The following is a 26,782-nucleotide window of genomic DNA, read 5'->3' as shown; positions in this document are numbered from 1 at the left end:
GATGCGAATTAAGAATGCTGGGGTCAAAGCCCTGGCTGCCTGATTTGCCACGGTCTGACTAGGTCTTAAACTGGAGACTCTGGAGGGCTGTGAATGCCAAGGCCCAAACTTGAAAAACACAAACAAAAACAGCCTCACACAGCGGACCTTGCATAGGCCAGTACCTGCGGACACCCCATCACTCATGGGGAAACTTATGAATGAGGAAGACTGTTGGCGGTGAAATAATTGCTCAGAAGCCTGGAGGTGCTTAGATGACTGTGTCTCCGACAGACTCTGGACCCTCGCCCCTGCTGTGTCTGCCAGCGGGCAGGACAGAGCTTGGTAGAGTCAGGGAGGAGCTAGAACAAACAAGGACTCCCAACCTGGACTGTCCTACATTTGACTGCCAACTCTCAGATCAGCAAATCTGTGAATGACCCTGGGCAAATTATCCCGCGACTCTCTAGCTTTTACCCATCCCGCTCCTCAGGACTGATAGGATAAACTGAAGAGCATAACACATGTCATGGTCCACCCTTGGTGCGCTGTACTGGCTGGCTTAGGGTAGGCGCTCGGTAGATGTTAGTTCTTCCTGAAGAAGAAACAGAAACGGGAGGCCCCACCCTTCCCTGCCCCTCTGTCTATTAAAGGAACAGGTTTCTGGCTTTCTTTTGAAGAGAAAAGGGGGATATATCGGTTAGATTAATTAATATGTTAATAAATTACATAATCTAACTAAGCAACAATGCAAAAGAACAAAAGGTTCTGTGGCCTGGGAAATACACTGAGGGTCAAGGCTCAGGTCCGACTCCGCTCAATGGCTCGCCCCCACCACCAAGGAACAGCGGCCTATTCCTCAGCGCAATTCGGTGTTCTGCTGGTCGCTACATTGGAAGTTCCAGATGCACCCCTCGCCTCAGTTTCGCCGGCTGTTACGGGAGAACGCCAAGTCAGCAGATGTCGCGGCCCCTTTAAGCCACTAAGCTCCTGTTGTAATCGCTGTTTCTTAGACTAAGCCTTTCCGGGGGTGGGGGGTGGGTGGAGCCCATATATGTTGCAGCAGCCAATCAAGGCGCGGCATTTTCCGCGGGAGATCCGAATTTGGCGGCACGTACTTTGGCGCTAAAAAAAAAAAAAAAAAAAGAGAGAGAAAAGAAAAGAAAAACAAAAAAGCAGAAAGAAAGAAAAGAAAAGAAAAAGGAGACTGAGCAAGGGCTGTGGACTAGAGGGCGAGCGGAGAGCCCAGCGGGGTGCACAGGACCCCCCACGCGGGGCAGGGCACGCGCGTGACTGCGGAGTCCGTGGGCATCCCGCGCCGGCGCGACCCGGGGCGCCCAGACATTCGGGGACCCGGGCCGGGCCGGACCTGCCCCCGGCGGAGCCACCCGCGCCACGCGATCTCCGAGCTCCGCGGCGCTGGGCGGCGGGCCAGGAGGGGAGGGTCCGGCCTTGCCCGGCGGGCGTCCATTGGCGGCTGCTCCCGGCGTCCGGGGCGCAGCCGGCTGCAAGGCCCGCAGGTGCCCCGCGCGCGCGCGCCAGACCCGAGTGGGCAGGGGGCGCCGCATTCGCCATGCTGCGCGCGCCGCGGACCCTGGCTCCGGCCGCCGCTCAACCCACAAAGAGCTTGCCCGCCTTGAACCCCACCGAGCTGTGGCCTCCGGGGCTCGGCAGCCCCCAGCTCTGCCCGGCCACCACCACCGCCACCGCCTACTACACTTCGCTTTACACGCAGACCGTGCCTTCCTCTGCCGCGTTGGGCACTTGCCTCGATGCCACTCCCCACGGACCCGAGGGCCAAATTGTGCGATGTGTGCCCGCGGGCCGGCTGCCGGTAATGCTGGGGACCCCCGGTGCTTCCCCTAGAGCTGTCTAGGGTGGGGAGGAGAGGAAGGAGGGTGCCCGGGGCTCAGTTTGAGTACAGCTGGGAAGTGGGACCGGCAGTAGAGGGGACGAACCCCTTCGTTTTCGACTGCGTGAAATAATCTCACCTGCTGTTGTGGAGTGCAAGGAGCACTGGACAGGGAACCCGGAGACCTCTGCCCAGCGCCCCTAGCGCCTGTGTGACCCTGAGGGAGTCTGCGCAAGGCGTCCACATTGCTACAGTTCATTCATTCTTTCATTGTTTACGCCCGAAACCAGCACCTGCTATTTCAGGCCAGGGGCTTGGCCTGCGGGATTTCCCAGGGACTTTAAACCAGAGTAGGTGTCCTGGGTCTCTGGTCCAGCCTGGTGTGGACAAAGTTGTCCAGCCAGCTCCTCCTCAAGTGTTGTCCTCCGGTCCTCCCCACAGCCTGGTCATTTTCCGAAATAGCCAGTAGCAGATGCAAATGTAGTTAGCCGCTTGGAGTTCCTGTTCAGATGGACTGTGTCCTTCCTAGTCTGGCAGATGTGTTGTCAGGGAGCCTGGGGTGGTAGCATGGGGCAGTAGCACGGGGTGTTTGCTGTGGGAGTAGGAGCCACCTGAGAGTGGAAGGGCCTGGGGGAGTTGGGGTGAGGGTTGGGGAGCCTGCTTTCGGCTCCTGGTCACTACTGTGTCTATTTGGATCCGTCGGGGCCTCTGTTTCCTCTTCTTTAAAAATGGTTTTAAAATTACGTGTGTGGGGGGGAGGGGGCTGTTTGTGCCGTATGCATGGTGTGTTGGAGAGGTCAGAGGACAGCTTTTCAGAGTCGGTTTTCTGCTTCTGAGTGGGTGGGTCCCGCGGATCAAGCTCAAGCTGTTCAGCTTGGCGGCAAGTTCTCTACCCACTGAGCCATCCTGACAGCCCCAGTCCCCTCTTCTAGAACAGGCTTGGCCTGTCTCCTCTGTCACTCCCAGCTCCAGGTCCAAGAGGGGGTGCCTGGGGGGGTATTTGTAGTATGTGGTAAGTCTAGGGGCAGGGAAAAGACTACCCGTGTCCTGAGGGCATTTTGTCCCAGGGTGGGCTCAGGGCTCAGTGCTACAGGGGGAGCCTCATTTTGTGCCTTTGGAGTCAAGGTTTATTTCAGCTCCCAAGATCCCTTTCCTGGGAGCGCAGCAAGCAGCTGAGCTGTGTGGTCACCCCCATTCTCCAGGTCAAGAAACTGAGGATAACCATTCTCTTGCCTCGTCTGGTGTTCAGCATTTTACAGCCTAGTGCGTTTGTGTAGCTTGTGAAGTAGATGCTTTTTCTAGAGGTGGGAAATTGGGTGTCAGAGGTCACACAGGGAGATGGTACAGTGACCTGCCCCACAGGCCAGCTCTCTCTGTAGCCTTGCCTTCCCCCTGAACTGCCTGTTTTAGGGACTAGGTGCCCTCAGGAAGGGGGACTCAGGCTGGCTAATCTCTCCCTTGACCACCTGCTTTTGGATGTAGAGTGTCAGGAACAGCTGGGGTTTTGAACTGCTCCGGACCTCCCCACCAGCTCTGCATCTGTCTGTCCTACCCTCTCAGGGCGGGCTCGGGGATCTCAGCCAGAGCAGCTCTTGCTTGCCAGGCACCGCTTGGCACTCTGAACCAGTTATCTTGGTTAAGATGCTCGGGAGGAGGTGCTCTGTAGGTGAGGAAAACCAAGCCCAGGTGAAGTCACTTGCCCAAGTCACCAGCCGAGAGGTGGGGGTGCCCTTGCATCAGACTCCCTAGGGGCCTGCCAGGCCCAGAGCCTGGTCCATCTCCAGATGCTGGGGCACGGGGGCCCCTTGGGCAGGCCTAACCCTCTGCTTACTCATTTTACAAGGGTGTGACCTGGAGCTGCTCCAAACCCAGCCCTGGGTGTGGCCTTCTGCTTTGTGGCTGTAAAGTGTGGGGTGAGCAAGATTTGTTGGGGAGCTGGCCTTTAAAGGGGTGACAACCAAGCTGAGTTGCAGAAGTAGCTCGGCTCCGCTTGCTTCCACGCCTGATCTTGCTATCCTCTAGAAGAGACCGAGGAACATTTTCTTAAGGAGTCTGACCTCTGGCCGGGGCTCATGACGTTTTTCTACCAGTCCTACAGCTGGTATTTCTCTTTGGCTCTTAAATTGTCTATGCTGTCCACAGTACTGTTTTGGAACTCATTCTGTAGACCAGGCTGGCCTCGAACTCAGAGATCTGCCTGCTTCTTAACAGGGGTTAAAGGCTGGAACCACTACAGCTGGCTGCTGCTGCTGCTGCTGCTGTCGTCTCACTGTTGCCAGGCTGGTCCTGAACACCTAGGCTCAAATGATGCAGCTGAACTGGGCATACGTACATATCTGTAGTCCCAGCACTAGGGAAACTGAGGCAGGAAGATTGCCTCTGAAGGCAGAGGCAGGTGGCTTTCTGTGAGTTTGAGGACAGCCTGGTCTACACAGAGAATTTTAGGACAGCCTGGGCTACATAATTCGACCCTGTCTCAAAGAGAGATTTTGCCTCAGCCTCCCCAGTGGCATAGGTTGTAGGCTATATATATATATATATATATATTTTAACTCTACCCGCATCAGGTCAGACCATGGCATAGAGGCTCAGGAGCAGGGTGACATGTCTCAGTCTGTCCTGCTATCATGGACCTTTGGAGCCAAACAGCAAAGTGATGCCTAAATTTGTTCTCACCCCAGTGCCTACCCTGGGTTGGAGGGGAGACCCAGGTCCCTGCTCTTGGACAAGTCATATCCTTTCTCCACCCGATTACTCTCTGCTTCCCTGCCAGCTCCTCTGTTCCTCTGGGGCTCCTGAGCAGTTCTCCCCTCAAGGGCTTGGCATTAAATCCTAACCAGGACAGAGAGGCTGCTTCAGAGGGTCCAGATTAGGGCCACATCGCCCTCTGGGTGTGGTCACAGTCCTTTAGCCCCCGCTGTCTCATCTCAGTTCGCTCTTGCTTCACCCACAGCGAGGCCCATGCCTGAGTGTTGGCAGCTCCTGCACTGGCCTGGGCAAGTTACTCTTCTGCAGTGCCTTACTGACTCCTCAGCGGGAGCAGATTGGCCCAGCCCTCTAGGTGGGTCAAGGTTACCTGACTTCCCAGCTTGGCTAGCTAAGGAAGGAGAGGTCTAGCTTTGACCCCGTCTGACCCCAAGGCTTGTGCTCAGCCGCTCGGCTCCTGGTGCCACCTGGCCTCTGCTAGCTCAGCCCAGCCACATGCTGGCTTTTCTCTGGGCAGTGCCCAGATGTTAGGCTGGTGTTAGGTGAGGGACACTTTGTTACTTCGGGACCTAATGAGGGAGCGTGAGAAAAGAGGAGGCAGCGGGTGGATGTGTGAAGTGATGGGAGCAGGTGGCCAGGCCTTGGCTTACAACCTAGCAGTTCCCGGGGCGGGGGGTGGGGGTGTATGGGTGGCTCTCGTAGCCTGGCACATGGCTTTGGAGTTGGACAGACCTGGGTTCAAACCCTGCCTCTGCTTTTTCCTGCGTGACTTTAAGCCTGCCTTGTAACCTAACCCCTCTGTATCCGCTTGTCTGCCAAGACAGATTGCCAGTGCTGACACACATCAGGACCGTGAGGGAATGTGACAGGCTGGTTCTCTTCTGGCCCCTGCCTGGCAGGTGGCAAGTAAGGTTCTGATGGGGGGTCGGGAGTGTGGGATGAGCTGGAACCAGGCTTGACCTGCTCTCCTGTCTCCCTGCCTTTGTATGGTGGGAGGGGGCCTGGAGCAAACCATTTTGATCAAGCTGGAAGTTCCTGCAGCCCACCTGGCCTCCATTATAACAGCCACAGGATGGTTACTGGTGGTGCTGGAGGCCTCATTAGGGCTGAGAGCTGGAGTTCAGCTTGGCTTATGTGGCAGGTCATAGCCAGTGACTGGTGAGATCTTTCTCTGGCTCAGTCAGTTGAGAGGTAGCTGAGGAGCGCTCAGGAGACCATTGGAGGGATGAGTGGCATGTGTCTGGATTCTGTGTGAGGACTAGGGTGGAGGAGAGGGGTGACATTCAGGCTCCTGGAAGCGATGAGCAGGAGAATTCTTGCACCAGTCCAGGGAGACTTCCTGGAGGGGGCAGGGGTCGGGGCGGGGAGCTGACACCTGTCAGGCCAGCTGTGCTCAGCAGCAGTTAGAAGGCTCAGCCCTTCGGAGCGTGACCTCACCACCAAGTGTTAAAACAGACCTCTCCGAGCATGCCCGGGCGGGGGGGGGGGGTATGTGGAGGACAGGGAAGGAAGGAAACAGGCTCAATGGCCCCAGAGGGTGTGTCCAGGAAGATGTTGAGATGGTGTTTGGGGAATAGACTGTGCATTTCCTGAGCCCCTACGGTGTAGCTCTTACTGAGTACTTCGCTTGAGTTACTCCCAAGACCTCCGGGTCATGATGATCTGCCCATTTTACTGAGCAGGAAACTGAGGCTCTTAGTTATGGTGGCACATGTCCCTAGGTCACACAGTGAGCCTTCAAACCTGCTGGAGATTCCAGCTGGCCCTTTGCCCAGTGCCCCAGTGCCCCAGTGTCTCTGCCCCACCCCTGCCCAGCCCTAACCATCAGGGAGGCCCTTTCCGGGCAATGGAGCAAGAAGCCTCATTGTGGCCCTGTGGTGGTGGTGGTGGTGGGGGTGGTGTCTGGGTAGAGAGGAGCAGATGGGCTGTGGTTTGGTTTCCCCAGCAGGTGTTTCCCAAGCTTGGCGGGAACGGGGAGTGGCAGCGGGGCCTCAGCTGCTTGTCCTCAAGACGCTGGGGAAGGACTCATTGTGTCTCAGAAAAGAAAGAATGACAAGCAGTCCCATTCAGGAGGCCCAGGACCCTCAAGCTGGAGCCCAAATGGGGAGGGAGGGTGTTTGTACTGTTTCCCAATGTGGGTACCTCCCTGGGGTGTGGCACGGAGCCAGGAAGTCCCCTGGGCCTGGGCGGATGCTGGTCCCACCCTGATAAGGGCCAGCTGTGGAGCCGTGATGGGCACCAGGTCTGCCTGAGCCAGCTGCTTCTGAAAGGGGCAGGTCCCCAGCCTGATGTGGTTTAGGACCTGCCCACTTCTTCCTCTGTGTGTGTGTGTGTGTGTGTGTGTGTGTGTGTGTTTTGCATTGGGCAGGGCCTCCAGGGCCTGGGCCATAGAGGTAGGAATTTTATTTGCTCCTTACTTTGATGGACATTTCCTCGCCACGCTCAGCCAGCCACGATGTAGCACCGGCTGCTGGTGGCCTCCTTGCCCTGGCTGCAGTTCAGGGGAGAGGCTAAGGAAGGCCCAGCTCTAACTCTTCCTCTTCCCCTCTCTCCCTGTCTGTCAAAGGCCAAAAGGAAGCTGGACCTGGAAGGCATTGGGAGGCCCACCGTCCCTGAGTTCCGGACTCCCAAGGGGAAGTGCATCCGAGTGGATGGTTTGCCAAGCCCCAAAAGTAAGAGTTTCCCATGGGCACCCGCGGCTGGGTGGCAAAGGACAGAAAGCAGCGGTCCCACCCAAGTCACAAGCACTGGAAGGCCCTCAGGCTGTCCCACCAGAGCAATGGTTCTCAACCTGTGGGTCGGGACCCCTTTGGGGGTTGAATGACCTTTCCACAGGGGTCGCTTAAGACCATCGGAAAACACAGAGATTTACATAACGATTCATAACAGCAGCAAACTTACAGGTGTGAAGAAGCATGAGGAACTGTGTTAGAGGGTCGCAGCACTGGGAACCGCTAGACGAGAGCCTGGGCTAAGCCGCAGGGGATTCCTACCGCTGGGATTTTCAGTCAATATTCAGGTTAACCTGGAAGTTTGAGCCAGTCTATTCGGGAGAGAAATGAATTTTCCCAGAGACCTAACGAAGGGGTATGACTGAGTGTCAGGTAATAGTGGATCCAGGCGAGGGCTCCCACCTGACTTTTCTGGAACCCCCCTTTATCTCGTGAAGATGAGGCGCCCCTAGTTCAGGATGATAAGACAGTTTACTCTTCGTTTGATTGATTAGAGGTTACACAGAACCAAGACTGAAGGATGCCACAGCTCCGTTAGACAACAGAGTGATCTTCGACACAGTGATCAATTATTATTTATTTATTATTTATTATTATTATTATTTTCAAAACAGGGTTTCTCTGGGTAGCCTTGGTTGTCCTGACTTGTTTTGTAGACCAGGCTGGCCTCAAACTCACAGTTATCCGACAGCCTCTGCTTTTCCGAGTGCTGGGATTACAGGCGTGCGACACCGTGCCCGGCTCACTGATCGATTATTAATGTCTGCCACTAACACAAAACTGGGCTAAGCAGCCTGTGTGCCAAATTCTTGGCCTCTGTGTGAAGGGATTCTCAAGTCCCCTTCTTAGTTCCCATGACTAGCTTGGCCACCGACTTCTGTGTGACTTAAAGTCATTTTGATTGCAAAAGTCCCCCTGAGGTTTAATTCGCTGCAGCTGAGAAGTGGTGTTGCGACATCAGCCTTGTTGAGAAAGGGACCTTTTCCATGAACCTGGTCCATTTGATGTTTGAAGTTAAATGATTCTCCTCAGATAATTATTGGGCTACACATGGAAAGAAAAGGCAAGTGTGGGTCTATTAAAGATGTTCTCAGATCCAGGCTTGCCCATTCCTCCTGACCATAACTCCTAATTCCTGGTATAATTGGCAGGAGCAGATAATGGGTTTAGGGGGAAGGCTGGGGCCAAATTGCCTGGATTTAAATCCTGAGTAAAACGAACAAATTACTTGACCAGTCTGTGCCTCTGTACACCCGTGTCGGGTATTCGCTTGAGGAGAGTGCCCGCAACAGTGATCCTCAACAGTAAGCAGTCGTTGGAGCTGTGGCTATGCCTGCTCCTAGCTAGAGTGGAAAGGTGGCCCGAACCCGGGAGTCGCGACACTTGGCTTCCGGTCCCGACAGCGCCCCCTGCCGGAGAGACCTGGAGCGGTCCCCCGCCCCCAGGTTTCAGGTTGCTGGTGCGCGCGGCAGGGAGAACCCCCTGCCCGCACGCTGGACAGCTCTCTCGGTGGAGGGCGGGAGAACGTGCTGCCGAACAGATCCAGAGGGAACCCAGGCTGGCTCCCCCAAAGCGGTGTGTGAACGGGGCCTTTTCCTCCTCAGCCCCCAAGTCTCCCGGGGAGAAGACACGCTATGACACGTCACTGGGGCTGCTCACCAAGAAGTTCATTTACCTCCTGAGCGAGTCTGAGGATGGAGTCCTGGACCTCAACTGGGCAGCCGAGGTGCTGGATGTGCAGAAGCGGCGCATTTATGACATCACCAACGTGCTGGAGGGCATCCAGCTCATCCGCAAGAAGTCCAAAAACAACATCCAGTGGGTGTGAGTGCCTGGGCCAGGCCATGGCACCATCCAGTGGGTGCATGTGGTGGGGGCGGGGCCGGGACCTACTGTAGCCAATAGATGCGGGTTTTGGGGTGTCCTCCCCGGCAACAGACAATCCGCACATGTACAGGGCAGGGGCGGTGGTGGGTGGCCAAAGCCAACCACCAGGTTTCTGAGGAGGGACAGAGCTGGTGTGTTTGTGTGTAGCAAGTGTTGTTAAATGCTGAAATAATGGCGAGAGAGTGCTAAGGGCCTGGGCAGAGCAGGGGCGTTCTAGGGGTTGTAAAAGCCAAAAGGACCCCAGCTCCTGTGTCAGGGTCCCCCTCTTGGCTTAGGGAAGCCTTTGGGAGCCGCTCAGGTGTGAGTCAGACTCCTCCCCACCGCTCCAAGGTCTGACCGAACCTTGGCACGAACTCAGGAAACCCAGGCACGGAGCCAGGGCTAAAGTCAACAGTTCCTTTCTGATGGAGGCTGGGGCAGAAGGCCAGACTCTGGGGTTCAGGCTTCTTATCTCTAACCTACCCCAAACTTCAAGGGCGAGTCCATGACAGTTCCCAGGGAGCATCACCGCTGATTTGCATTTGCATACCGGGGTGGGGGCGGCTCAGGCAGGGCTGGCAGGACTAGCCCTGGCTTGGAGTTTCACCAGCTCCCCTGTGCGGTTATGCGGCCGGAGGTGGGGACCGTGAATAGGGAACTGACGCTGGGGGCTGCTCTCTTCCCAGAGGCAGGGGAATATTTGAAGACCCCACCCGACCTGCGAAGCAGCAGCAGCTGGGGCAGGAGCTGAAGGAGCTGATGAACGCGGAGCAGACCCTGGACCAGCTCATTCAGAGTTGCTCGCTGAGCTTCAAGCACCTGACTGAGGATAACGCCAACAAGAAATATCCTTTCTGCAGGGAGGGGGCAGGGCTGCTGGCTGTTGCAATCACTCTTGATTTCTTACCTCCTTACAGGGACTAGCTCCCTCTAGGGGACTGGCACATCTCTCAAGCTTAGGGAAGTTTGGGGTTTGCTTTGTTTTCTTTTCTTCTGTGAGATCCTGCCACGGAGATTTAGGTGCCATGCTGTGTATGTTGGTAAGGCCCGCAATGGGTGTTTGCATCCAGTGTGGAGTTCCCTTCTCCATGTATGTTTTAGTTATTATGCTTCCTCTCTTTTTTGGTAATTACATGTTTTTATTTGTGTGAGGAGGCGTGCATTGTGCTATAGCAAGTGTGTGGAGGTGAAAAGATTTACTGAGGTCGATTCTCTCCTACCACGGAGGTCCCAAGGATCCAACTGGCATGCTGGGAGGCAGCGCCATTATTCCCTGAAGCATCTCACCGGCCCACAGAGCTTGTTTTCATGTCTTCTCCTTTCATTTAGTCTTTGTCAATTTCATATACATATACGTTAACCATATCTATTTCCAATTTCCCTCTCCCCCAACACAGCCCCTTCCTGCCTTCATATCCTCTCTTTTTTTTAAAAAAAAATTATTTTTATTTCCTATAGATTTATTTATTTCATTGTATGTGTTTTGCTTTCATACATATTTGTGCGCTACATGTGTGCCTGGTGCCCTCGGGGGGGTCAGAAGAGGGCGTCAGGTCGCCTGAAACTTGAGTTACAGATGGTCGTGAGCCACCATGTGGGTGTTGGGAATTGAACCTGGGTCCTTTGCAAGGACAATGAGTGCTCTCAGCTGCTGAGCCGTCCCTCTGATCCTGTTGGGTTGAACTCCTGCAGGTAACCAGAGCCACAGGGAGTTGTCCGGTAGCCATATCCTGTCCCCACGGCAGTGTCACACAGTATCCCTCCCCACCCTCTGTGCCCCTAAATTCTTCATAGCTTTTATGTTTTCAAAGCTGGGGAAGACCGTTTTTGAGATAGGGTTTCTACCCAAGGCTAGCCTTGAACTCCCTAAACATCTGAGAATGGCCCTGAACTCCTGGATCCTCCTGCTTCTACTTCCTGAGTGCTGAGGTCATAGGTGTAAACCACCATGCCCAGCTTATGTGGTCCTGGGGTTCGAACCCAGGGCTTCATGATTGCTAAGCAAGCACACTCCTAACTGAGCTGTATCCCCAGCTGATTCCACCCCCCACCCCCCTTTTTTTCCTTATACTATAGCCTAGACAGGCCTTGAACTGGTGGCAATCCTCCTGACCCAGCCTCCTTAGGAAATTGTTGGGATTACAGCTGTGAACTACAATGCCTGACTGACTGTGTGTGTGTGTGTGTGTGTGTTCTTCTGTGTTGCCTGGCTGTCCTGAAAATTGCTCTGCATGCCAAGCTGGCCTTGAATTCAGAGAGAAGTCAGAGGCTGGCCTGCCTTTCTGCATCCCAGGTGCTGGAATTAAAGGCGTGCACTGCTGTGCTCAGCTTAGAATCTTTTGCTTATTGAGACAAGGCCTTTCTACATAGTACTGGCTCTCTTAGAACCCACTGTGTAGGCCAGGCTGGCCACAACCTTGTGTGTGTGTGTGTGTGTGTGTGTATGCCATGACAAGTGTGCATGTCAGAGGATCACTGTCAGGTATCAGTTCTCCCTTTACCATGTAGGGTTTGAGGACCAAACTCAGGTTCCTCATGCTTGCTGAGCAATTGCTGTCCCTATTTTTATTACTATTATTGCTTTCATTCTTCATTTGTTTATCAGCGAGTATGTGAGGGGTGTGCTCATGCCACAACACACATGTAGAGACCAGAGGACAACTTGCAGGAATCAGTTCTTTCCCTCTCCCACCTGGAACCCTGGGGTAGAACTCAGGTCATCAGGCTTGGTAGCAAGTATCTTTACCTACTGAGCAATCTTGCCAGCCTTTATTTTTAAAAACATTTTATTTCTTTGTTTAAAAATCATTTATTATTTATTTTTTTAATGTACATTGGTCTTTTGACTGCATGTATGTCTGTGTGAAAGTGTCAGATCCCCCGGACCTGGAGTTACAGACAGTTATGAGCTGCCATGTGGGTGCTGGGAATTGAACCCAGGTCCTCTGGAAGAGCAAGCAGTCAGTGCTCTTAACCACTGAGCCATCTCTTTAGCCCCTTTATTATCAACCAACATACAAAGTAAATAGCTTTTCTTAAGGAATTTTTATATGTGCTTAGTCTTTCTCATCTTCTCTCACTATCTCCTTTCTTCTGCTCCCTACTTGTAACCTTCTACCCCTAGAATTCTCCTTTTGGCTTTCATAGTACTTGTGTTCTATTACCTATCCCACTCCTTTCCCTTAACACTCTTGCACCTCCCTTTTCTAGTTTCCTGGCCATTACCCACCCCTACTCACTTACAATACATACATAAAAATCAGCAGAAGAGAGAATAATGTCTTCCTTTTGGAGGGTTTATTATTATTATTATTATTATTTTGGGGCTTTAAGACAGGGTTTCTCTGTGTAGCCCTGGCTGTCCTGGAACTCACTCTGTAGAGCAGGCTGGCCTCAAGAGCAGAGATCCACCTGCCTCTGCCTCCCAAGTGCTGGGCTTAACGTCTTGCATCATCACCAGCAGGCCAGCGTTTGTCTTTCTGGGTTACCTCGCTTCATGTAATAGTTTCCTGTTTTCATTTTCCTTTATGCTGGTACCATTCTGTTGAGTCTGTAACATATTTTCCACAACCATTCACCTGTTGATGGGCATCTAGGCCGATCCTGTTTCCTTGTGGGTTGCAAACGGCCGCACTCACCCTGGACTTTCAATCTGCCTTCCAGCAGGTCGGAAGGTGGCTTGTGCTATTCAAAGAGCAGGCTATGGGACATTCGCAGTTTTTCCTGAGCTGTATCGTGTGTGAGGGTGTGATTTCCAGAGGCTTAGAGGGGAGAGGAAAGTCCTGGGAAGCTGGGATGTGCATTTTGACAAGGCGGTTGTTTTTCTTAACTTACTGCCCTTACACTGGCCTATGTGACCTACCAGGATATCCGTGCTGTGGGCAACTTCAAGGAGCAGACAGTGATAGCAGTTAAAGCCCCTCCTCAGACAAGACTGGAAGTGCCGGACAGGGCAGAGGTGAGGAACGGGGCGGGAAGGCCCTGGGTAGCTCTAGAGTGTGCCTGGCACTTCTAGCCCACGCTCCACTGATCCATTCTGGAGCCTGGGGCAGAAGTGGCAGAATCTAGAAAGAACAATGGAGACTAAGTACTGGCTTGAGGACATCCCTGGTTTTGCAGAGATTGTCTTCATTATTATTATTATTATTATTATTTTGGTTTTTCGAGACAGGGTTTCTCTATGTAGCCTTGGCTATCCTGGACTCGCTTTGTAGACCAAGCTGGCCTCAAACTCTCAGAGATCCCCCTGCCTCTGCCTCCCTGAGTGCTGGGATCACAGGTGTGTACATTCATCCTGCGTGGGCTCCTGTGCACATGCGCTTGTGTGCCCACAGAAGCAGTCAGGACTCATAAGAATCTTCACCCACTGGCCAAGCTCTCACAGGTTCAAGGTGAAACAGTTCTTCAATGCTGAGGATGGAACCCATGGCTTTGCATGTGCTAGCACATTCTCTATGACAGAGCTGTACCTCTACCCTTGGCCTTTTGAGACAGGGCCTCTCTAGGTGGGTTGGGCTGGTTTTAAACTCACTGTGTAGCCCAGCCTAGCCCCAGGTTCATGATCTTCCTGCCTCTGCCTCCTAAATGCTGGTGTTAAAGGCAGACATCACCATTCCTGGCATAAAGATCAAATTAAAAAAAAATGTTTTAGCCTGGTGCGGTGGCACATACCTGTAATCCCGGCACTTGGGAGGTAGAGGCAGGCGGATGTCTGAGTTCGGGGCCAGCCTGGTCTACAGAGCGAGTCCAGGACAGCTGGGGCTACACAGAGAAACCCTGCATAAGAAAATGACAAAAAGTTTCAAAATTGTATTTATCTAGTCAGCCCCGACCTTATGTGTGCATGCGTGTGTGTGTGTGTGTGTGTGTGTGTGTGTGTGTGTGTGTGTAGGTCAGAGACAATTGGTGGGAGTCAGTTCTCCTTCAGCTGTCATCACTCCTGAGGACAGGTGCTCTTCTGCTGAGGGTTCTCTATCCCAAAACCAAAATTGTTTTTGTTTTTGAGGTTCATTCATATTTTTATTTATATGTTTGGGTGTTTTGCCTGAATGACATAGTCTGTGCACTATGTGTGCGCAGCGACTGTGGAGGCCAGAAGAGGGTGTTGGATCTCTTTGGAACTGGAGTTACAGGCTCTTGTGAGCTGCTGAGAGGGTGCTGGAAGTCAAAGCTGGGTCCTCCGGAAGAGCTCTAGTGCTCTTAGTCGGTGCTCTAAACCATCTCCTCCAGCTCCAAACCGAAATCCTTAGTCCTCCCTGTAAAGCCTTTGGTGCCCTGAGCCCAGAGGACTCAGCCACCTTCATTTCTCTGTCCTTGTTCACGTCAGCCTGTCTGCAATTGAGCATCCTCAAGGCCTTTGCACATGCTAGCCCCTCTAGCTGAAATTTGCTTCCCCTCTTCCTGCCTGCTGGACGGCCCCTGCCTGCTAGACTCTGGCTGTCCTCAGCTTCCGACTGGAGACTGAGTCACTTCCTTCCTCATCAGCCCCAGACGAGATCTTCCCATTTAAAACACACACACACACACACACACACACACACACACACACACACACAATCTCAGTTCTCTGGCCCACCTTTGACATGATTCCTCAAGAACTCACTATGTGTAACCACAGATGGCCTTGAAATTCTGTCCCCTTGCCTCTACTTCCAGAATACTGGGACTGTGGGCATTCAAGAGCACGCTAGTGTAGGGGGCTCGGGGGCTGGAGCCCAGGGCCTTATACCTGCCAGGCAAGCGTCCCAGCAGCTGAGCTAGATGCCAGCCCGTTAGGGATTTAAGCTTTAAGAACGAGCTGTTCAACTTGTGTCAGCGTAATGAGAGATCCAGAAATGCTGTGTTTGAAGGAACCCATGCTGTGAGAGCCCCATCCCTCAGGACCTGGTGGGTTGGGGGAGACCCAGGCAGGGGCTCTCTAACTTGACTGAAGATGTGTTGAAGGACAGAGGAAGCACCCTGGGGAGACAGGTAAACAGTATCAGAGATGCTGTTTCTGCCAGGTGACGTGATGCATAGAGACCTGAACTTGTGGCCGAGTGTGTGTGTGTGTGTTCACTGTGTCTTTTGTAGAGATGCAGTGGGAAGGACAGGGGTGGAGAAGCTCGGTCCCACTGGTTTAAGCCTGTGGTGAAGGGAAGACCAAGCGACCAGCCCAGGATTTGGGGGAGACAAAGTTTAATTCAGGGACTCAAATCTCTCCAGTGCTCTGTCTATCTCTGCCCACCCCTCTCTGTGCTGTTCTCAGTCGGGCTCCCCTCCTGTGGTAGACAGCCTGTGTGGCAACAGCTTAGCCAACCTGGGAGGAAGAGACCTTCTATTCTTGTGTCCAGCCAGGGTCCTGAACCCTATGCTGGTTGGGTTAACCTCGGCCATGACACCTGGAGGGGGCCACGTAGCCCTGACTCTCTAGAGCTGAGTCACAGTGGGGGTGTTGGAATTGGAAGGCCCCTTCCCACACTTCATGGCAGGGCACAGGGGAGTCCGATTCCCCCAAGGGAAAAATCAAGGTGTCCTCCTTGCAAGGACATTTGCAGGTCGGACAGTGGAACAGCGATGTCCTCCCGGCGGGGCGGAGCAGTGTCCGGCCTGGGCTCAGTTTGCTCGCGTGGGTGGCACTGCCTGTGCCTGCTCACACCTGATGACCCGTGGGCCCGTGTCCAGCACTGAGGTGGTTTCTCTTCCTCCTCCAGGAGAACCTGCAGATTTATCTGAAGAGCACCCAAGGGCCCATTGAAGTCTACCTGTGCCCAGAGGAAGTGCAGGAGCCAGACAGTCCTGCCAGGGAGGCTCTCCCCTCCACCTCTGGCCTCAGCCCCATCGCTGACGGCGCTGAGCCCAGCTGCAGCACCGACCCTGGGATCCCAGAGACACCATCTTCAGGTAGGCCCTCTGGGTGGTCACTGTGCTTCATGCTCAGCGGCCCTGTCTCACCAGGGGAGCTGGTGCTGCTCTGGGGCAGCTCAGCCGCTCATCCCCCTCGGCTTCGTGCCCTTCGACAGTTTCTGCTTCAATCTCCTCATCTGCAGGTTGGGCAATAGTAGTTAATATTTAACGCTCAGGTTATTAAAAGGGTCAGCGAGCTAATGGAAACTGAGTGTTTGGCCTGGAAGGACCTGTTACTGTCATTTCTGCCGCCGCCACGGCTAGGAGGACAGCCCACAGCCTAGCATGTGGCGCTCTGTAAGACTCAGTAAGCAGTGACATGTGTGTGGCATGGGAGTTGAACCCAGGGCACTACCCATCCTAGGTAAGTGAGCACTGAGCCACCAAGCCACGGCCTCACCCTGTCGGTTTTGTGGGTTTACAAAAAAAAAAAAAAAAGTTTAATTAAAAGTTTGTCATAAAGACTCTGTAAATACAAAGAGCATCCTGCACAAAAATGAACCAGATCTGAAGTTTCTGCCTTTCAATATACTGTACCATTAGAATAGCCAAGGCTGAAGAGATGGCTCAGTGGCTAGGAACACAAAAGGACCCAGGTTCAATTCCCAACACCCACATGGTGGCTTACCTGTGTAGCCCTGGCTGCCCTAGAACTCTGTAGACCAGGCTGGCCTCAGAGAATGGCCTGCCTCTGCCCCCTGAGTGTTGGGGTTAAAGGCCTACGCCAACACGGCCTCGCTAAAATTTGTGGAGCTTCACGTTAGATTTCGCACTTTTACTACTGAATGTTTATGCTCTTAGCTGCCACCAAGACAAACAACAATAAACCCAGAGAGCTAGACGCACAATTGCCTTTCTCTCCTCAGTCCTCACCTGTAGCCTAGGCCAGCTTCAACCCTAAGGTTTGCCTGTCTCTGCTTTGAATGCCGAGATTAAAGGTATGTGCCACCATGCCTGGTAGGTTTGGTTTTGTTTTGACATAGGCTCTCATGCAGTCCAGGCTAGCTTCGAACTTTCTGTGTCTAAGGGTGACCTTACATTCTCATCCTCTTGCCCCTACCCCGAGTATGAGAGTTATGGGTTACATATACACATTTATACGCCATCAAAGCCCGGCCTTTGTGCCCAATCCACAAGCGCCCTATCAACAGAGCCACACCCTTAGCCCAAGTCTCCGTTACTATTTTTCAGATCACTTATTTATGTATTTATTTTACGCTCCTTTGTTGTTATTTGTGGACGTGTGTATACGTGGTCACGTGCATACCCTGACATGTTGTAGAGGTCAGAGGACAGTTTGCAGGAGTCATTTCCTTCCTTCCACTCTGTGGGTCCCAGGGATGAAACTCGGATGGTCAGACTTAGTGGCAAGTGCCATTGCCTGCAAAGCCACCTCGCTGGCCCCAGGTCTTTGTAAGGGTTTGAGACGAGCTCTCTAACCCAAGCTGACCTGTAGCTGAGGTCCTCCATCTTCGCCTCCCAGGGATGGGATTACTGGGGGTTACTACCACATCTGGTTAGCCCTGGATTTCCAGAAGAAGGCTCGGAACTTTCTCTGGTGACAGTAGCTGGGTATTTTTTTTTTCCCACCATGACTCAGTTGTGGGTCTTCCCATCCCGTGGCCCACCTTGAAGGAGGTCTCATTACCCTGCTTTAGCGAGGAGAGGTGATGCAGCCTAGCCAAGCACAGACAGCTGGGAGGCAGCGTGGTGGTGTCTTGACCTTTGGTCCACTGGGGCCCGATGCTGTGTCCTCAGGCACAGGACAAACCAGGAAGGGCCCCTGGCTGGAAGGCCCACACCTGGCTGGGAGGCCGGTGGTGCAGCTAATACGTCAATGGAGCCAGGAGCCACCTCTGCAGGACCGCCATGCCTTCTCCTGGAGTTCCGCCCCACCTCACAGGAACAGGGTCTTCCGGCATGTAGGCCGGCACTATATCTAAGCCTATGATTTGCTGTTTACTTTTTGTTACATTTACTTACTGTGTGGGCCACCCACATGTGGAAGCCAGGGATCAGCTTTCAGGAATCATTTTTTACTCTTTCTACCACGTGGGTTCTGGGGTTTGAACTCAGGTCTCAATGCTCTGCCGCAAGCTCTTTCTCCCAGTGAGCCATCTTGGCAGCCCCAGAACCGTAGATTCTAAAGAAAGGCAGAGTGGGATTGGTCTGGGAGTAAAGACTTGTGAAGTTCTACAGGACACAGGCTGATTTCCGTCTCTCTAACGCGAAGGTTGACACTCACCTTGCAGGTCAGAGCTGGCTTGTTTTTCATAAGGCCAGTGAGCTAATGATGGCTTTGAATTTCCGTGGTTGGGCTGGGAACTGAACCCAGGATCTTACACGTGGTAGGCAAGCAAGCACTCTGTCACTGAGCTACCCCCTAGCTTGTGTTTTTACACTTTCTAAGAGTTGAAGAGGGGGGCGAGAGAGATGGCTCAGCTGTTAGGAACATTTGCTGTTCTTGCAGAGGACATGAGTTCAGTTCCCACCACCCACAGGGTGACTCTGTAACTACAGTTCTAGGGGATCTGATCTGACACCCTCTTCTGACCCCTGCTGGCAGTGTATACAGATAGCACCATACATTCACAAAGGCAAAATATTTGTACACGTAAAATAAGTCTTTTTCTAAAGATTTATTTATTTTTACATATGAGTGCTCAATGTGCATATACACCTGCGTGCCAGAAGAGAGCATCAAGTCCAAATATAGGTGGTTGTGAGCGACCCTGTGGGTGCTGGCAATTGAACTCAGGAAGAGCAGACAGTACTCTTAACCACTGAGCCATCTCTCCAGCCTCCCTAAGTCTTTAAAAACAATCAAAAAAATTCGATGGTCACTGTGGTAACGTGTAATCCCAGCACTCAGGGAGGCAGAGGCAGGCAGATCTCTATGCGTTCAAGGCCAGCCTGGTCTACAAAGAGAGTCCCAGACAGCCAAGACTACACAAAGAAACCCTGTCTCCAAAACCCAAAACATAAAAATAAAAATAGTGGGGTAGAGGGCCACTGTGTTACAGTGATACACACAACCTGAAATACTGTCCAGCCCTTTACGGAAACTTACTGACCTTGATCTCATTCTACATGATTAAAGTAATGCCCAGACAGAGCAAGCGGCTTCCTTGAGCTCTCACAGGAAGTTGATGGAGTTGCTGGGACCAGAACCCAGACTCTTGACTCCTGTCTGGTGATCTCTGCAGTGTGTGTCACTCAGGGACCAGGGCTTCTCTGCGTGCCCAGCCATCGGTCCCTTTGGGCACCTCCCTAGTCCCTATCTTTCCACCCAGACCTGTGCCCCACCCTCCCCTCCCACCTGCTGCCCTCTCGCTCAGCTGTAAACATGTACCTGGCTCTCCAAAGTCAGAGCCTCCTGCGCGTTGCTTGTCCTCTAAGACCTTTCGTGGAGACAGTGGTAAAAGGTCCATGTCAGATTTTTAGTGTAAGAGCTGAAGCCCAGAGGCTGCGGTGGAGCTCAGGGAGGGATACAGCGCTGGCCTAGCCACTAAGGCCCTGGGTTCTATCCCAGATGGTGGGGTGGGGGCGGGCAAGAAGACTTGGAGGCTTAGGGGTAGGTGGGCATGGAGTCAGTTTTGCTTGCCCCTTTGTCCCCACTGAAGGGAGGAACGGGAGATTGTCCTGAAGGTGTACACTCACACATACGCTGAGAGGATGAAAAGGAAGTTGCCTGGGGGTGTATATTCACACACATACACTTACATGCACACTCACATACGAAGATACAGACATGGTCCCCATGCTCCAGCTGGAAGTAGAGGTTTTTGGTTGGTTTTGGTTTGGGTTTTTTTTTTTTTGAGACAGGGCTTCTCTGTGTAGCCTTGGCTGTCCTGGACTTGCTTTGTAAACCAGGCTGGCCTTGAACTCATAGAAATTCCCCTGTTCTGCCTCCCTGAGTGCTGGGATTACAAGCGTATACAACTGGGCCCAGCTGGTTGTTGTTTTTAAAGACTATTTTACGTGTGTGTTTGCCTCTGTATGTATGCATGTATGTATGTATATGTACCACTTATGTGCAGAAGAGGACATCAGATCCCTAGAACTGGAGTTACAGGCAGTCGTGAGTCTCTTTGTAGGTGCTGGGAACCAAATGCAGGTCCTCTTCAAGAGCAGCAAGTGCTCTTAACCTCTGAGCCATCTCTCCAGGACCAAAGCGCAGAGCGCAGCAGTCTTGGCATTTAAGGTTCTGGTTTCTGTGGAGGAATCGCTAACCTTGTCAACTCAGTTTCCTCCTTCGAGAAGGGGCTGGCTCTGACATCCCGAGACAGAGGATCTGAAATTGGGAGACTTGGCTTGGAGCCTGTCGTCCTGGGTTTGGGAGACCAAATGAGGCGGTGGGGGGAGGGGGAGTATTTGAACCTAGAAATTGGCAGCATGGTAAGACCCGGGCTCAAGAGACACATAGATAAACAAACACATAAATGTCCGCCTGGCCTAGTGACAAAAGCCTCGCCATTTCTTGGGAGACTGAGACAGGAGGGTCTTGACTGAGAGGCTTGCCTGGAATGTAGTGAGTTCAAGGACAGGACAGGCAACTTATCCAGACCCTGTCTCAAAAATGACAAGTGTGGAGAGTGTTAAGGATGTAGCTCAGTGGCAGAGAGCTTGCCTAGCATGCACAGGGGCCTGGCTTCTAGTCCTGGCACCGCTCCTCGTGAACGTGGCACCACGTGGTGGTGGTGGTTGTTATTCTGTTTGTTTTGTTTTTTCGGAACAGGGTTTCTTTGTGTACCGGCTGTCCTGGACTCGCTTTGTAGACCAGGCTGGCCTCGAACTCACGGAGACCCACCTGCCTCTGCCTCCCAGGCGCTGGGATTACAGGCGTGCGCCGCCATCGCCTGGCCAGGGTGTGTTTTTATAAACAGCTAACATGAACTGCGCATCCATGTGGGCCCTGCAGTTCCGAGCTATTCCGTCTGGGCAGAGGAATAGGTGTTACAGAGAACTGCTCCAGGCTGGTAGCATCAAGAAAGAGAACAAGGCCCACGTTCCCCGAAGGCCTCCACAGCCCTTCCCTGCTTCCCTAATCCCTCCACTCCCCATGATTCTGAGTAGTTTCTCCTTTAGCCTTCCCAGGAAGCTGGGTGTCCACAGTGGACACGAGGCAGGGCTGGGATTTTGCAGCCGCATTCCTGTTCCCTTGCCAGGCCCCCTGCCGTAATCTCAGAAATGTGTTGTGATGGGCTGGGGATCGAACCCGGGGCCTGTGCATACTAAGCAAATACTGTATTGCTGAGTTATGCCTCCAGCCCTAAGCTTTAGTGATGATGGTGTTGTTTAGTGGTGATGTGTTGTTTAGGGTGTACATGTGTGTGCATGAGTAGCTCCGCATATACATGCATGTGTGTGCAGAGACCAGCACATCAGGTGTCTTCCTTTATTGCCCTCTGAGTTATTACCTTGAGACGGAGTCACTGGCTCTGAAACTCGCTATCATTTGGCGACACTGGCTGGCCTGTAAGCTCTCAGGACCCACTTGCCTCCCAGCCACGCTAGCTTTTACACGGATGCTGGAAGACTGAGACTCAGGTCCTCCTACTTGCCGGACAAGCAGTCTGTTGTTGTTGTTCTGTTTTGTTTTGTTTTTGTCTTTTTTGAGACCGGGTTTTTCTGCGTAGCCTTAGCTGTCCTGAATTCGCTTTGTAGACCAGGCTGGCCTTAAACTCACAGAGATCCCCCTGCCTCCCCAAGTGCTGGGATTACAGGCGCTGTCCCTGGCCCATTTGTGCCTTTTTATAGCAAGGTGTATTTTTGTGTTTTGGTAGGCACTGAGGTGTGTGTACTTGCATCTACCGCAACTAACGACTAAGCCATCTTCCCAGGCCTTGCTGTTTTGTTTCGGATCTTGCTCTGTAGTCTCAAAGGATGCCTTTGCCCACCGAGGGCCAGAATTAGAACTGTAAGCCACCATCCTTGCCCTGAAACTTTTGTCCTAGATTGAGATTTTGCTTTTGGCCTTTAGTCCACTCTGAGCTAATTTTAGGAAACCACATAAGGACCGAACTTCATTCCATTCCACTCTCCTTTGGGGATAGGGGTGGCAATGCTTAAAAAAATGCTTATTTTATTTTTCATTATTTGTGTGTGGGTATGTGCATACGGATACCAGTGCCCACCGAGACCAGGGGAAGGCATCATCTCTGGGATCGGGAGCTGCCGGTTGTGAGCTGCCAGTGGTAGATGCTGTGAGCCAAGCTCAGGTCCTCTGCGAGAACAGCGCACTGAGCCACACCCACCTCTTCAGCCCAGGAGGATGCCTGTTAGAGATAGGAGCTGTCGGGGTGTTGTGTGCTGATGTGATGATGTTAGGAGAGTCGGGGAAGCCAGAGATGCAGGAATGAGGAAATGGCTTCAAAACCAGTCCTTGAAGGTAGCGAGGTGGGCTGGGTACAGGAGCCAAGGGTAGGTTCTTAGGAACACGTCACTGCGCCCAGGGGAGGGGAGAAGGAGAGAGTGGGAGATGAGGTTCCTGTGACAGGTACCTGGAGAGATAGTGTCCCCAGGCCATCGAGTGGAAGAGATGGAGGAGGGGCCAGGCATCCAGGGAGCAGGAAGACACCCCCCCTCCCTCCACCGCTGGTCAGGGCCAGCCATGACCCTTGTCTATTTGTCTCCAAAACTAGTACTGATGCCCCAGCCGGTCCCGCCACCGCCACCGCCAGCACCGTCCCTCGTCCCCTTGGAAGCCACCGACAACATGCTGGAGCTGACGCACCCCCTTCTGCAACAGACTGAGGACCAGTTCCTGTCCCCGATCCTGACAGCCAGCTCCCCTCTGATCAGCTTCTCCCCGCCCCTGGACCACGACGAGTACTTGTGGGGCATGGATGAGGGTGAGGGCATCAGTGACCTCTTCGACTCCTATGACCTTGGGGACCTGTTGATTAACTGAAGAGTCCTACCTCCCGACAGACAGACTGACAGGCTCTCTGCCCAGACACGGGGGATGCTGGACGCCAGGTGTCACCCTCCGTGTGTGAGTGGCTCCGTTCCAGCCTTCCTTCAGGTGGAGGCCAGCCAGGGGGATATGGGTGAGGAGTGTATCAGGGGCTGGGCCCTGATCCTCCTCTTGTAACCTCTGACCCCTTCACGAAGGACCACAGGTACAAGCGACCACATTCAGGGAAAGGGTCTGCTGCCTCCTTCTGAGGGCAGTTGGTCCCTGGCTTTCTTCAGAAGCACTTAACGCCTTTGTATTTATTTCAGGTTGAGTTGTGTTTGTTTGTCCGCCCTGAGTTTTAGCAGGGAGATTTGTTCCTGTTTCTCCTCAGACCGGCCCACCCATACCCACTGCCTACGGGCACACCTGGGCTTCCTGGGGCCCATGCCAACTCCTTGGTCGTTCTCTGGCCCCACAGTGGTGCCTGGGTCTTGAGGAGACTATCCAGTTTGCTTGAATATTAATTGCACTTAGGCCTTGTAATTCTAGAAAGTGCCAGGCCCAGCCAAGGGCATCAGCCATCCTAGAGAGGTTCCCAGGGGAGGTAGCCAAGGAGGCTTGATTCCTATTGGATCCCTTATCCTTTCTTATTTTTTATTTCTTGGATCTCTTATCTTGCCTGAGCCTTAGAATGTACATACAGGCCTTCAGGAGTTAACCTGGAAGAGCTTCCAGGAAAAAGCAGGAGGCACGTGTCGTGGCTCCTGGAGCCCCTGCCTTGGAGCTTCTGGGGTGTCTGCCTAGTCCTGGTCAGAGACCTGGGCGGTGGAGGCTAAGACAAGTGTGAGAAGAAAACCAAGATCCTGTGGGCTGCCCATGCTAGCCTGGGAGGATTATTTTGTTTCTTGGTCACCGTTGTTGAGGGGGCTGAGGGGGCGGGAAGATTGCTTAGGTACTCCAAGCCTTCCTAAGCCCTCACTCTATTTCTAAGGACTAAGAAGTGACTGGAGCCCGGGAGCAGGTTTGCACCCGATCCCTCCTCCTGGGAGTGCTGAGGGGTGACAGGATGGGGGTGGGCTTCTTCACTGCAGACTAGGCCTCAGCAGCTCGTGAGGAGACGGCCGGTGCCTGCCACCTCTCCTGGTGTGGGGACACTAGAAGTGCCGTGGGCTTCACTTCTTTTTCCATAGGCCGACCATCCAGGGTCCCAGGGGTCAGATGGCGAGAGGGGCCTTGCTTTTCTCTCTTGCCCTTCCTGAGACAGAGAATGGTGGAACCAAGGCCATGTGTTCTGTAGAGGTGCACCCAGGGGTGAGGGGGCCTGAGAGGCCTTCCACCCACCCTCAGGGAGCTGGGGTTCCTCAGGGGCTCAGCACTTTTGTTGTTGTTGTTGTGAGTTTGTAGCATTAAACTGATTTAAAAGGTGAGATTGGCTCTGCCAGGCAGCTCCGAGCTGGCTGACTGGCATTAAAAGTTTGGATGTTAGGCTCATCTGTACTGAAGCCCATTTGGGTTAATTTGTCTTATCCTTGGCTCAACTTCCTCCCCCCTCCCCCCACCCCGAGTTAGACCCCTTCGAGGATTGGCAGTGTGTCACAGCTGCCCCTCTTTGAAGTTTGTATACTTTGATACACATGTCCAACCTTTGACATATGTGTCCTCGTCCTCTATAAAGTTCACACTCAAGAACTGCACAGTTAAGCTACCAAAAAAAAAAAAAAAAAAAAAAAAAGCTCATGATGTCTTAAGTACGTTTACAATTTTGTGTTGGGCTGTGCTCATAGCTGTCGCCCATGCTGCAGGTTGGACATACCTGCTAAAGAGCTGTCTTGGGTCTCTTACCAAACATCAGGTCTTATCAGACCATCTAGAAACCCAGCATGCTCTAGACACAAGGTGACCCTCAAGCCATGAGGGTGCTACCTGGGATCTAGTCTGATGCTCCCAAGGCTGCCCGAGGCCAGGGACGGCATTGCTGTTCTCAGGTCACTCCCATTTAGCCATGTGCCAACTCCGAGAGCAGAGATGCCTGACCTCCCTGCCTTGGGCTCTGGGTGGAGAGGTAGGGTTAGGGGGAAGAGGGCTGTCATTCCTGTCTGGAGTGAGGCTATAATGCAGTTCAGATTCAGTCACCAAATGCCGGGCACAGGGATGGAGGCCTTCCCAGGAGCTGCCTCCTGCTGTCCTGGCTGTCTCTTTTCAACCCTGCTTGGTCCAGGGGCTGGACCTCCCGGAGAAGCCCCAAGGAAACAAGCTTATGCCGCTTTCTTGCCAATGATACTTGAGACCCCCAAGTTCCTTAGAGTGCTTTAAAAGAATGGGGGGTTCCCCATTTGGAACACTGTTTTTGAGTGGAATTTATTTAAGGCCCCGTGGAAATGTTCATGCTAGGTGTGGGAAAGATGCCAGTTTCTTTCCGAGGTGAATGCTTTCTTCAGGGAGGTTTCCCAGCCCCACCAGCAGCCCCCAAGTCCTTTGTGTCCCCAGGGCCTTCATGTCCCTGGGGACCCCAGAGCACTTAGCAGAATTAAACTTGTAAATAGGCTTGGAAATGCACCTGTTGGCAGATATCAGGATGGGTCCCTTCTCTGTGGTGGTTTGGCCAGCTAGTGTGGCTGTGACGAGGGGAAGTTCTGGTAGTTTATAAACTATTTTAGGGGGTGTGACTTGGTTTCCCCTCCCTGCGTCTTCTCAGCCTCCCGTTCCACACAGGTTAGTGTTGTAGAGGGTTTGCTTTTGCCAGCACTGGGTGTTGTGTAGCTTTAGCGCCCCTGAAACCTTTGGGGCTGTTTAGAAGCAGTTTCTTGGTTTCTGTCCTTGTACCCAGAGACTCCACCTCACCTGGGTCCCCTCTTCTCCCACAAGGCTCTTCAGGGACCATAGCGGCCACAAGCCTGGCCAGCGTCTGGCTCGTGGAAGAGATGAAGTCTTTCGGGTGTGGTCTGTTTTGAGGATGCCTTGGGGTGAGGGGGTCTGGGGTCCCTGAGTTGGGGCTTCGTGCGGGTCACCTACCTCCTGGTTTCACCCAAAGTCCTGCCTTGAACGCCAGCGAGTTTCCTTCTGCTGTGATAATTGGGCATTAAACAGTGGCGGCTCTGGGAAGCTTTGTCTTGGTGTGATTTCTTTTTGCAGAACCAGGGAATCCCCCTGACCCCCCAGGACCTCATACATGATAAACACATGCCCAACCACTGAACTATACCTCAGCCCTGTTGTGCTTCCTGAGTGACAGGTCTTATCCACTGAGGGGCTGGTCCCTGGGCTGGGGGTGAGGAGCTTATCTGCCCTGCTGATGTGCCCGACCCCGTGTCATTCTTTCCCTGTCTTGTTCCCACGTCTGGAGTTAGCGGTGCCAAGCTCTGCAGTGTGAGCCCCTTGCCTTCCTACTAGCCTCCCTGTTCCTAACAGTCACGCTCCAGTCTACATCTCAGGGCAGCGTCCCCAGATCAGAGGGGTCGCCATTGTGTACGTGGGTGCAGATACACAGAGCCCAACAGGTCTCCCAAAGCCTCCTGTGCCTCCCTGCCCGGGCACTGGGGTGCCATGCTTGGTGTTGTTTTTTCTGGGAACACAGGTGTTTATGCTTGCTTGTAAAGCACTCCTCCCCGCTGAACCATCTCTAGCTCCAATAATTTAAAAAAAAAAAAATTTTTTTTTTTTTTGTTGTTGTTGTTGGAAAGGATGGGACATTATAAAGTCAGGTGTGGTGGTGTATAGCACCCAACATTTGGGAGATGAAGGAGACAGGAGTTCAAGGCCAGCCTGAGCTACATGAGATATCTTTTAATTTTTTTAGATTTGGTATGTATACAATGTTCTGGCTGCACGCCAGAAGAGGGCGTCAGATCTCATTATAGATGG

The 26,782-nt window shown here is 53.0% G+C and overlaps 1 protein-coding gene and 1 long non-coding RNA gene across 3 annotated transcripts; one reads left to right on the top strand and one right to left on the bottom strand.

Moving 5' to 3' along the window:
- Positions 1-1,422: 1,422 nt before the first annotated feature.
- On the top strand, positions 1,423-26,023 carry E2f2 (E2F transcription factor 2). Its single transcript, XM_060379288.1, has 7 exons — positions 1,423-1,813; positions 7,104-7,209; positions 8,874-9,093; positions 9,822-9,981; positions 12,980-13,093; positions 15,828-16,017; positions 22,665-26,023. Exons 1-7 carry the CDS (start codon positions 1,553-1,555, stop codon positions 22,931-22,933), a joined length of 1,320 nt encoding a protein of 439 aa, XP_060235271.1. The 5' UTR covers positions 1,423-1,552; the 3' UTR covers positions 22,934-26,023.
- On the bottom strand, positions 7,822-9,056 carry LOC132652965 (uncharacterized). 2 transcript variants are annotated; one of them, XR_009590550.1, is made up of 2 exons: positions 8,945-9,056; positions 7,822-8,313 (listed from the first exon to the last, which is right to left on the bottom strand). It is a non-coding gene; the product is annotated as an uncharacterized LOC132652965 (long non-coding RNA). The 2 variants fall into 2 exon arrangements; XR_009590551.1 differs by having other exon boundaries at positions 7,822-8,691; positions 8,945-9,028.
- Positions 26,024-26,782: the final 759 nt, after the last annotated feature.

Source organism: Meriones unguiculatus, chromosome 3 (assembly GCF_030254825.1).
Source record: "Meriones unguiculatus strain TT.TT164.6M chromosome 3, Bangor_MerUng_6.1, whole genome shotgun sequence".
Lineage (NCBI taxonomy): Eukaryota > Metazoa > Chordata > Mammalia > Rodentia > Muridae > Meriones > Meriones unguiculatus.
This window is presented reverse-complemented; position numbering and strand designations above follow the sequence as displayed.

Excerpts from the sequence above, each read along its gene's own strand:
- E2f2 (XM_060379288.1), top strand. The coding sequence starts at position 1,553 with ATGCTGCGCGCGCCGCGGACCCTGGCTCCGGCCGCCGCTCAACCCACA. Across the intron at positions 13,094-15,827 it reads AAGTGCCGGACAGGGCAGAG|GAGAACCTGCAGATTTATCT; the intron begins GTGAGGAACGGG and ends TTCCTCCTCCAG. Across the intron at positions 16,018-22,664 it reads CCCAGAGACACCATCTTCAG|TACTGATGCCCCAGCCGGTC; the intron begins GTAGGCCCTCTG and ends CTCCAAAACTAG.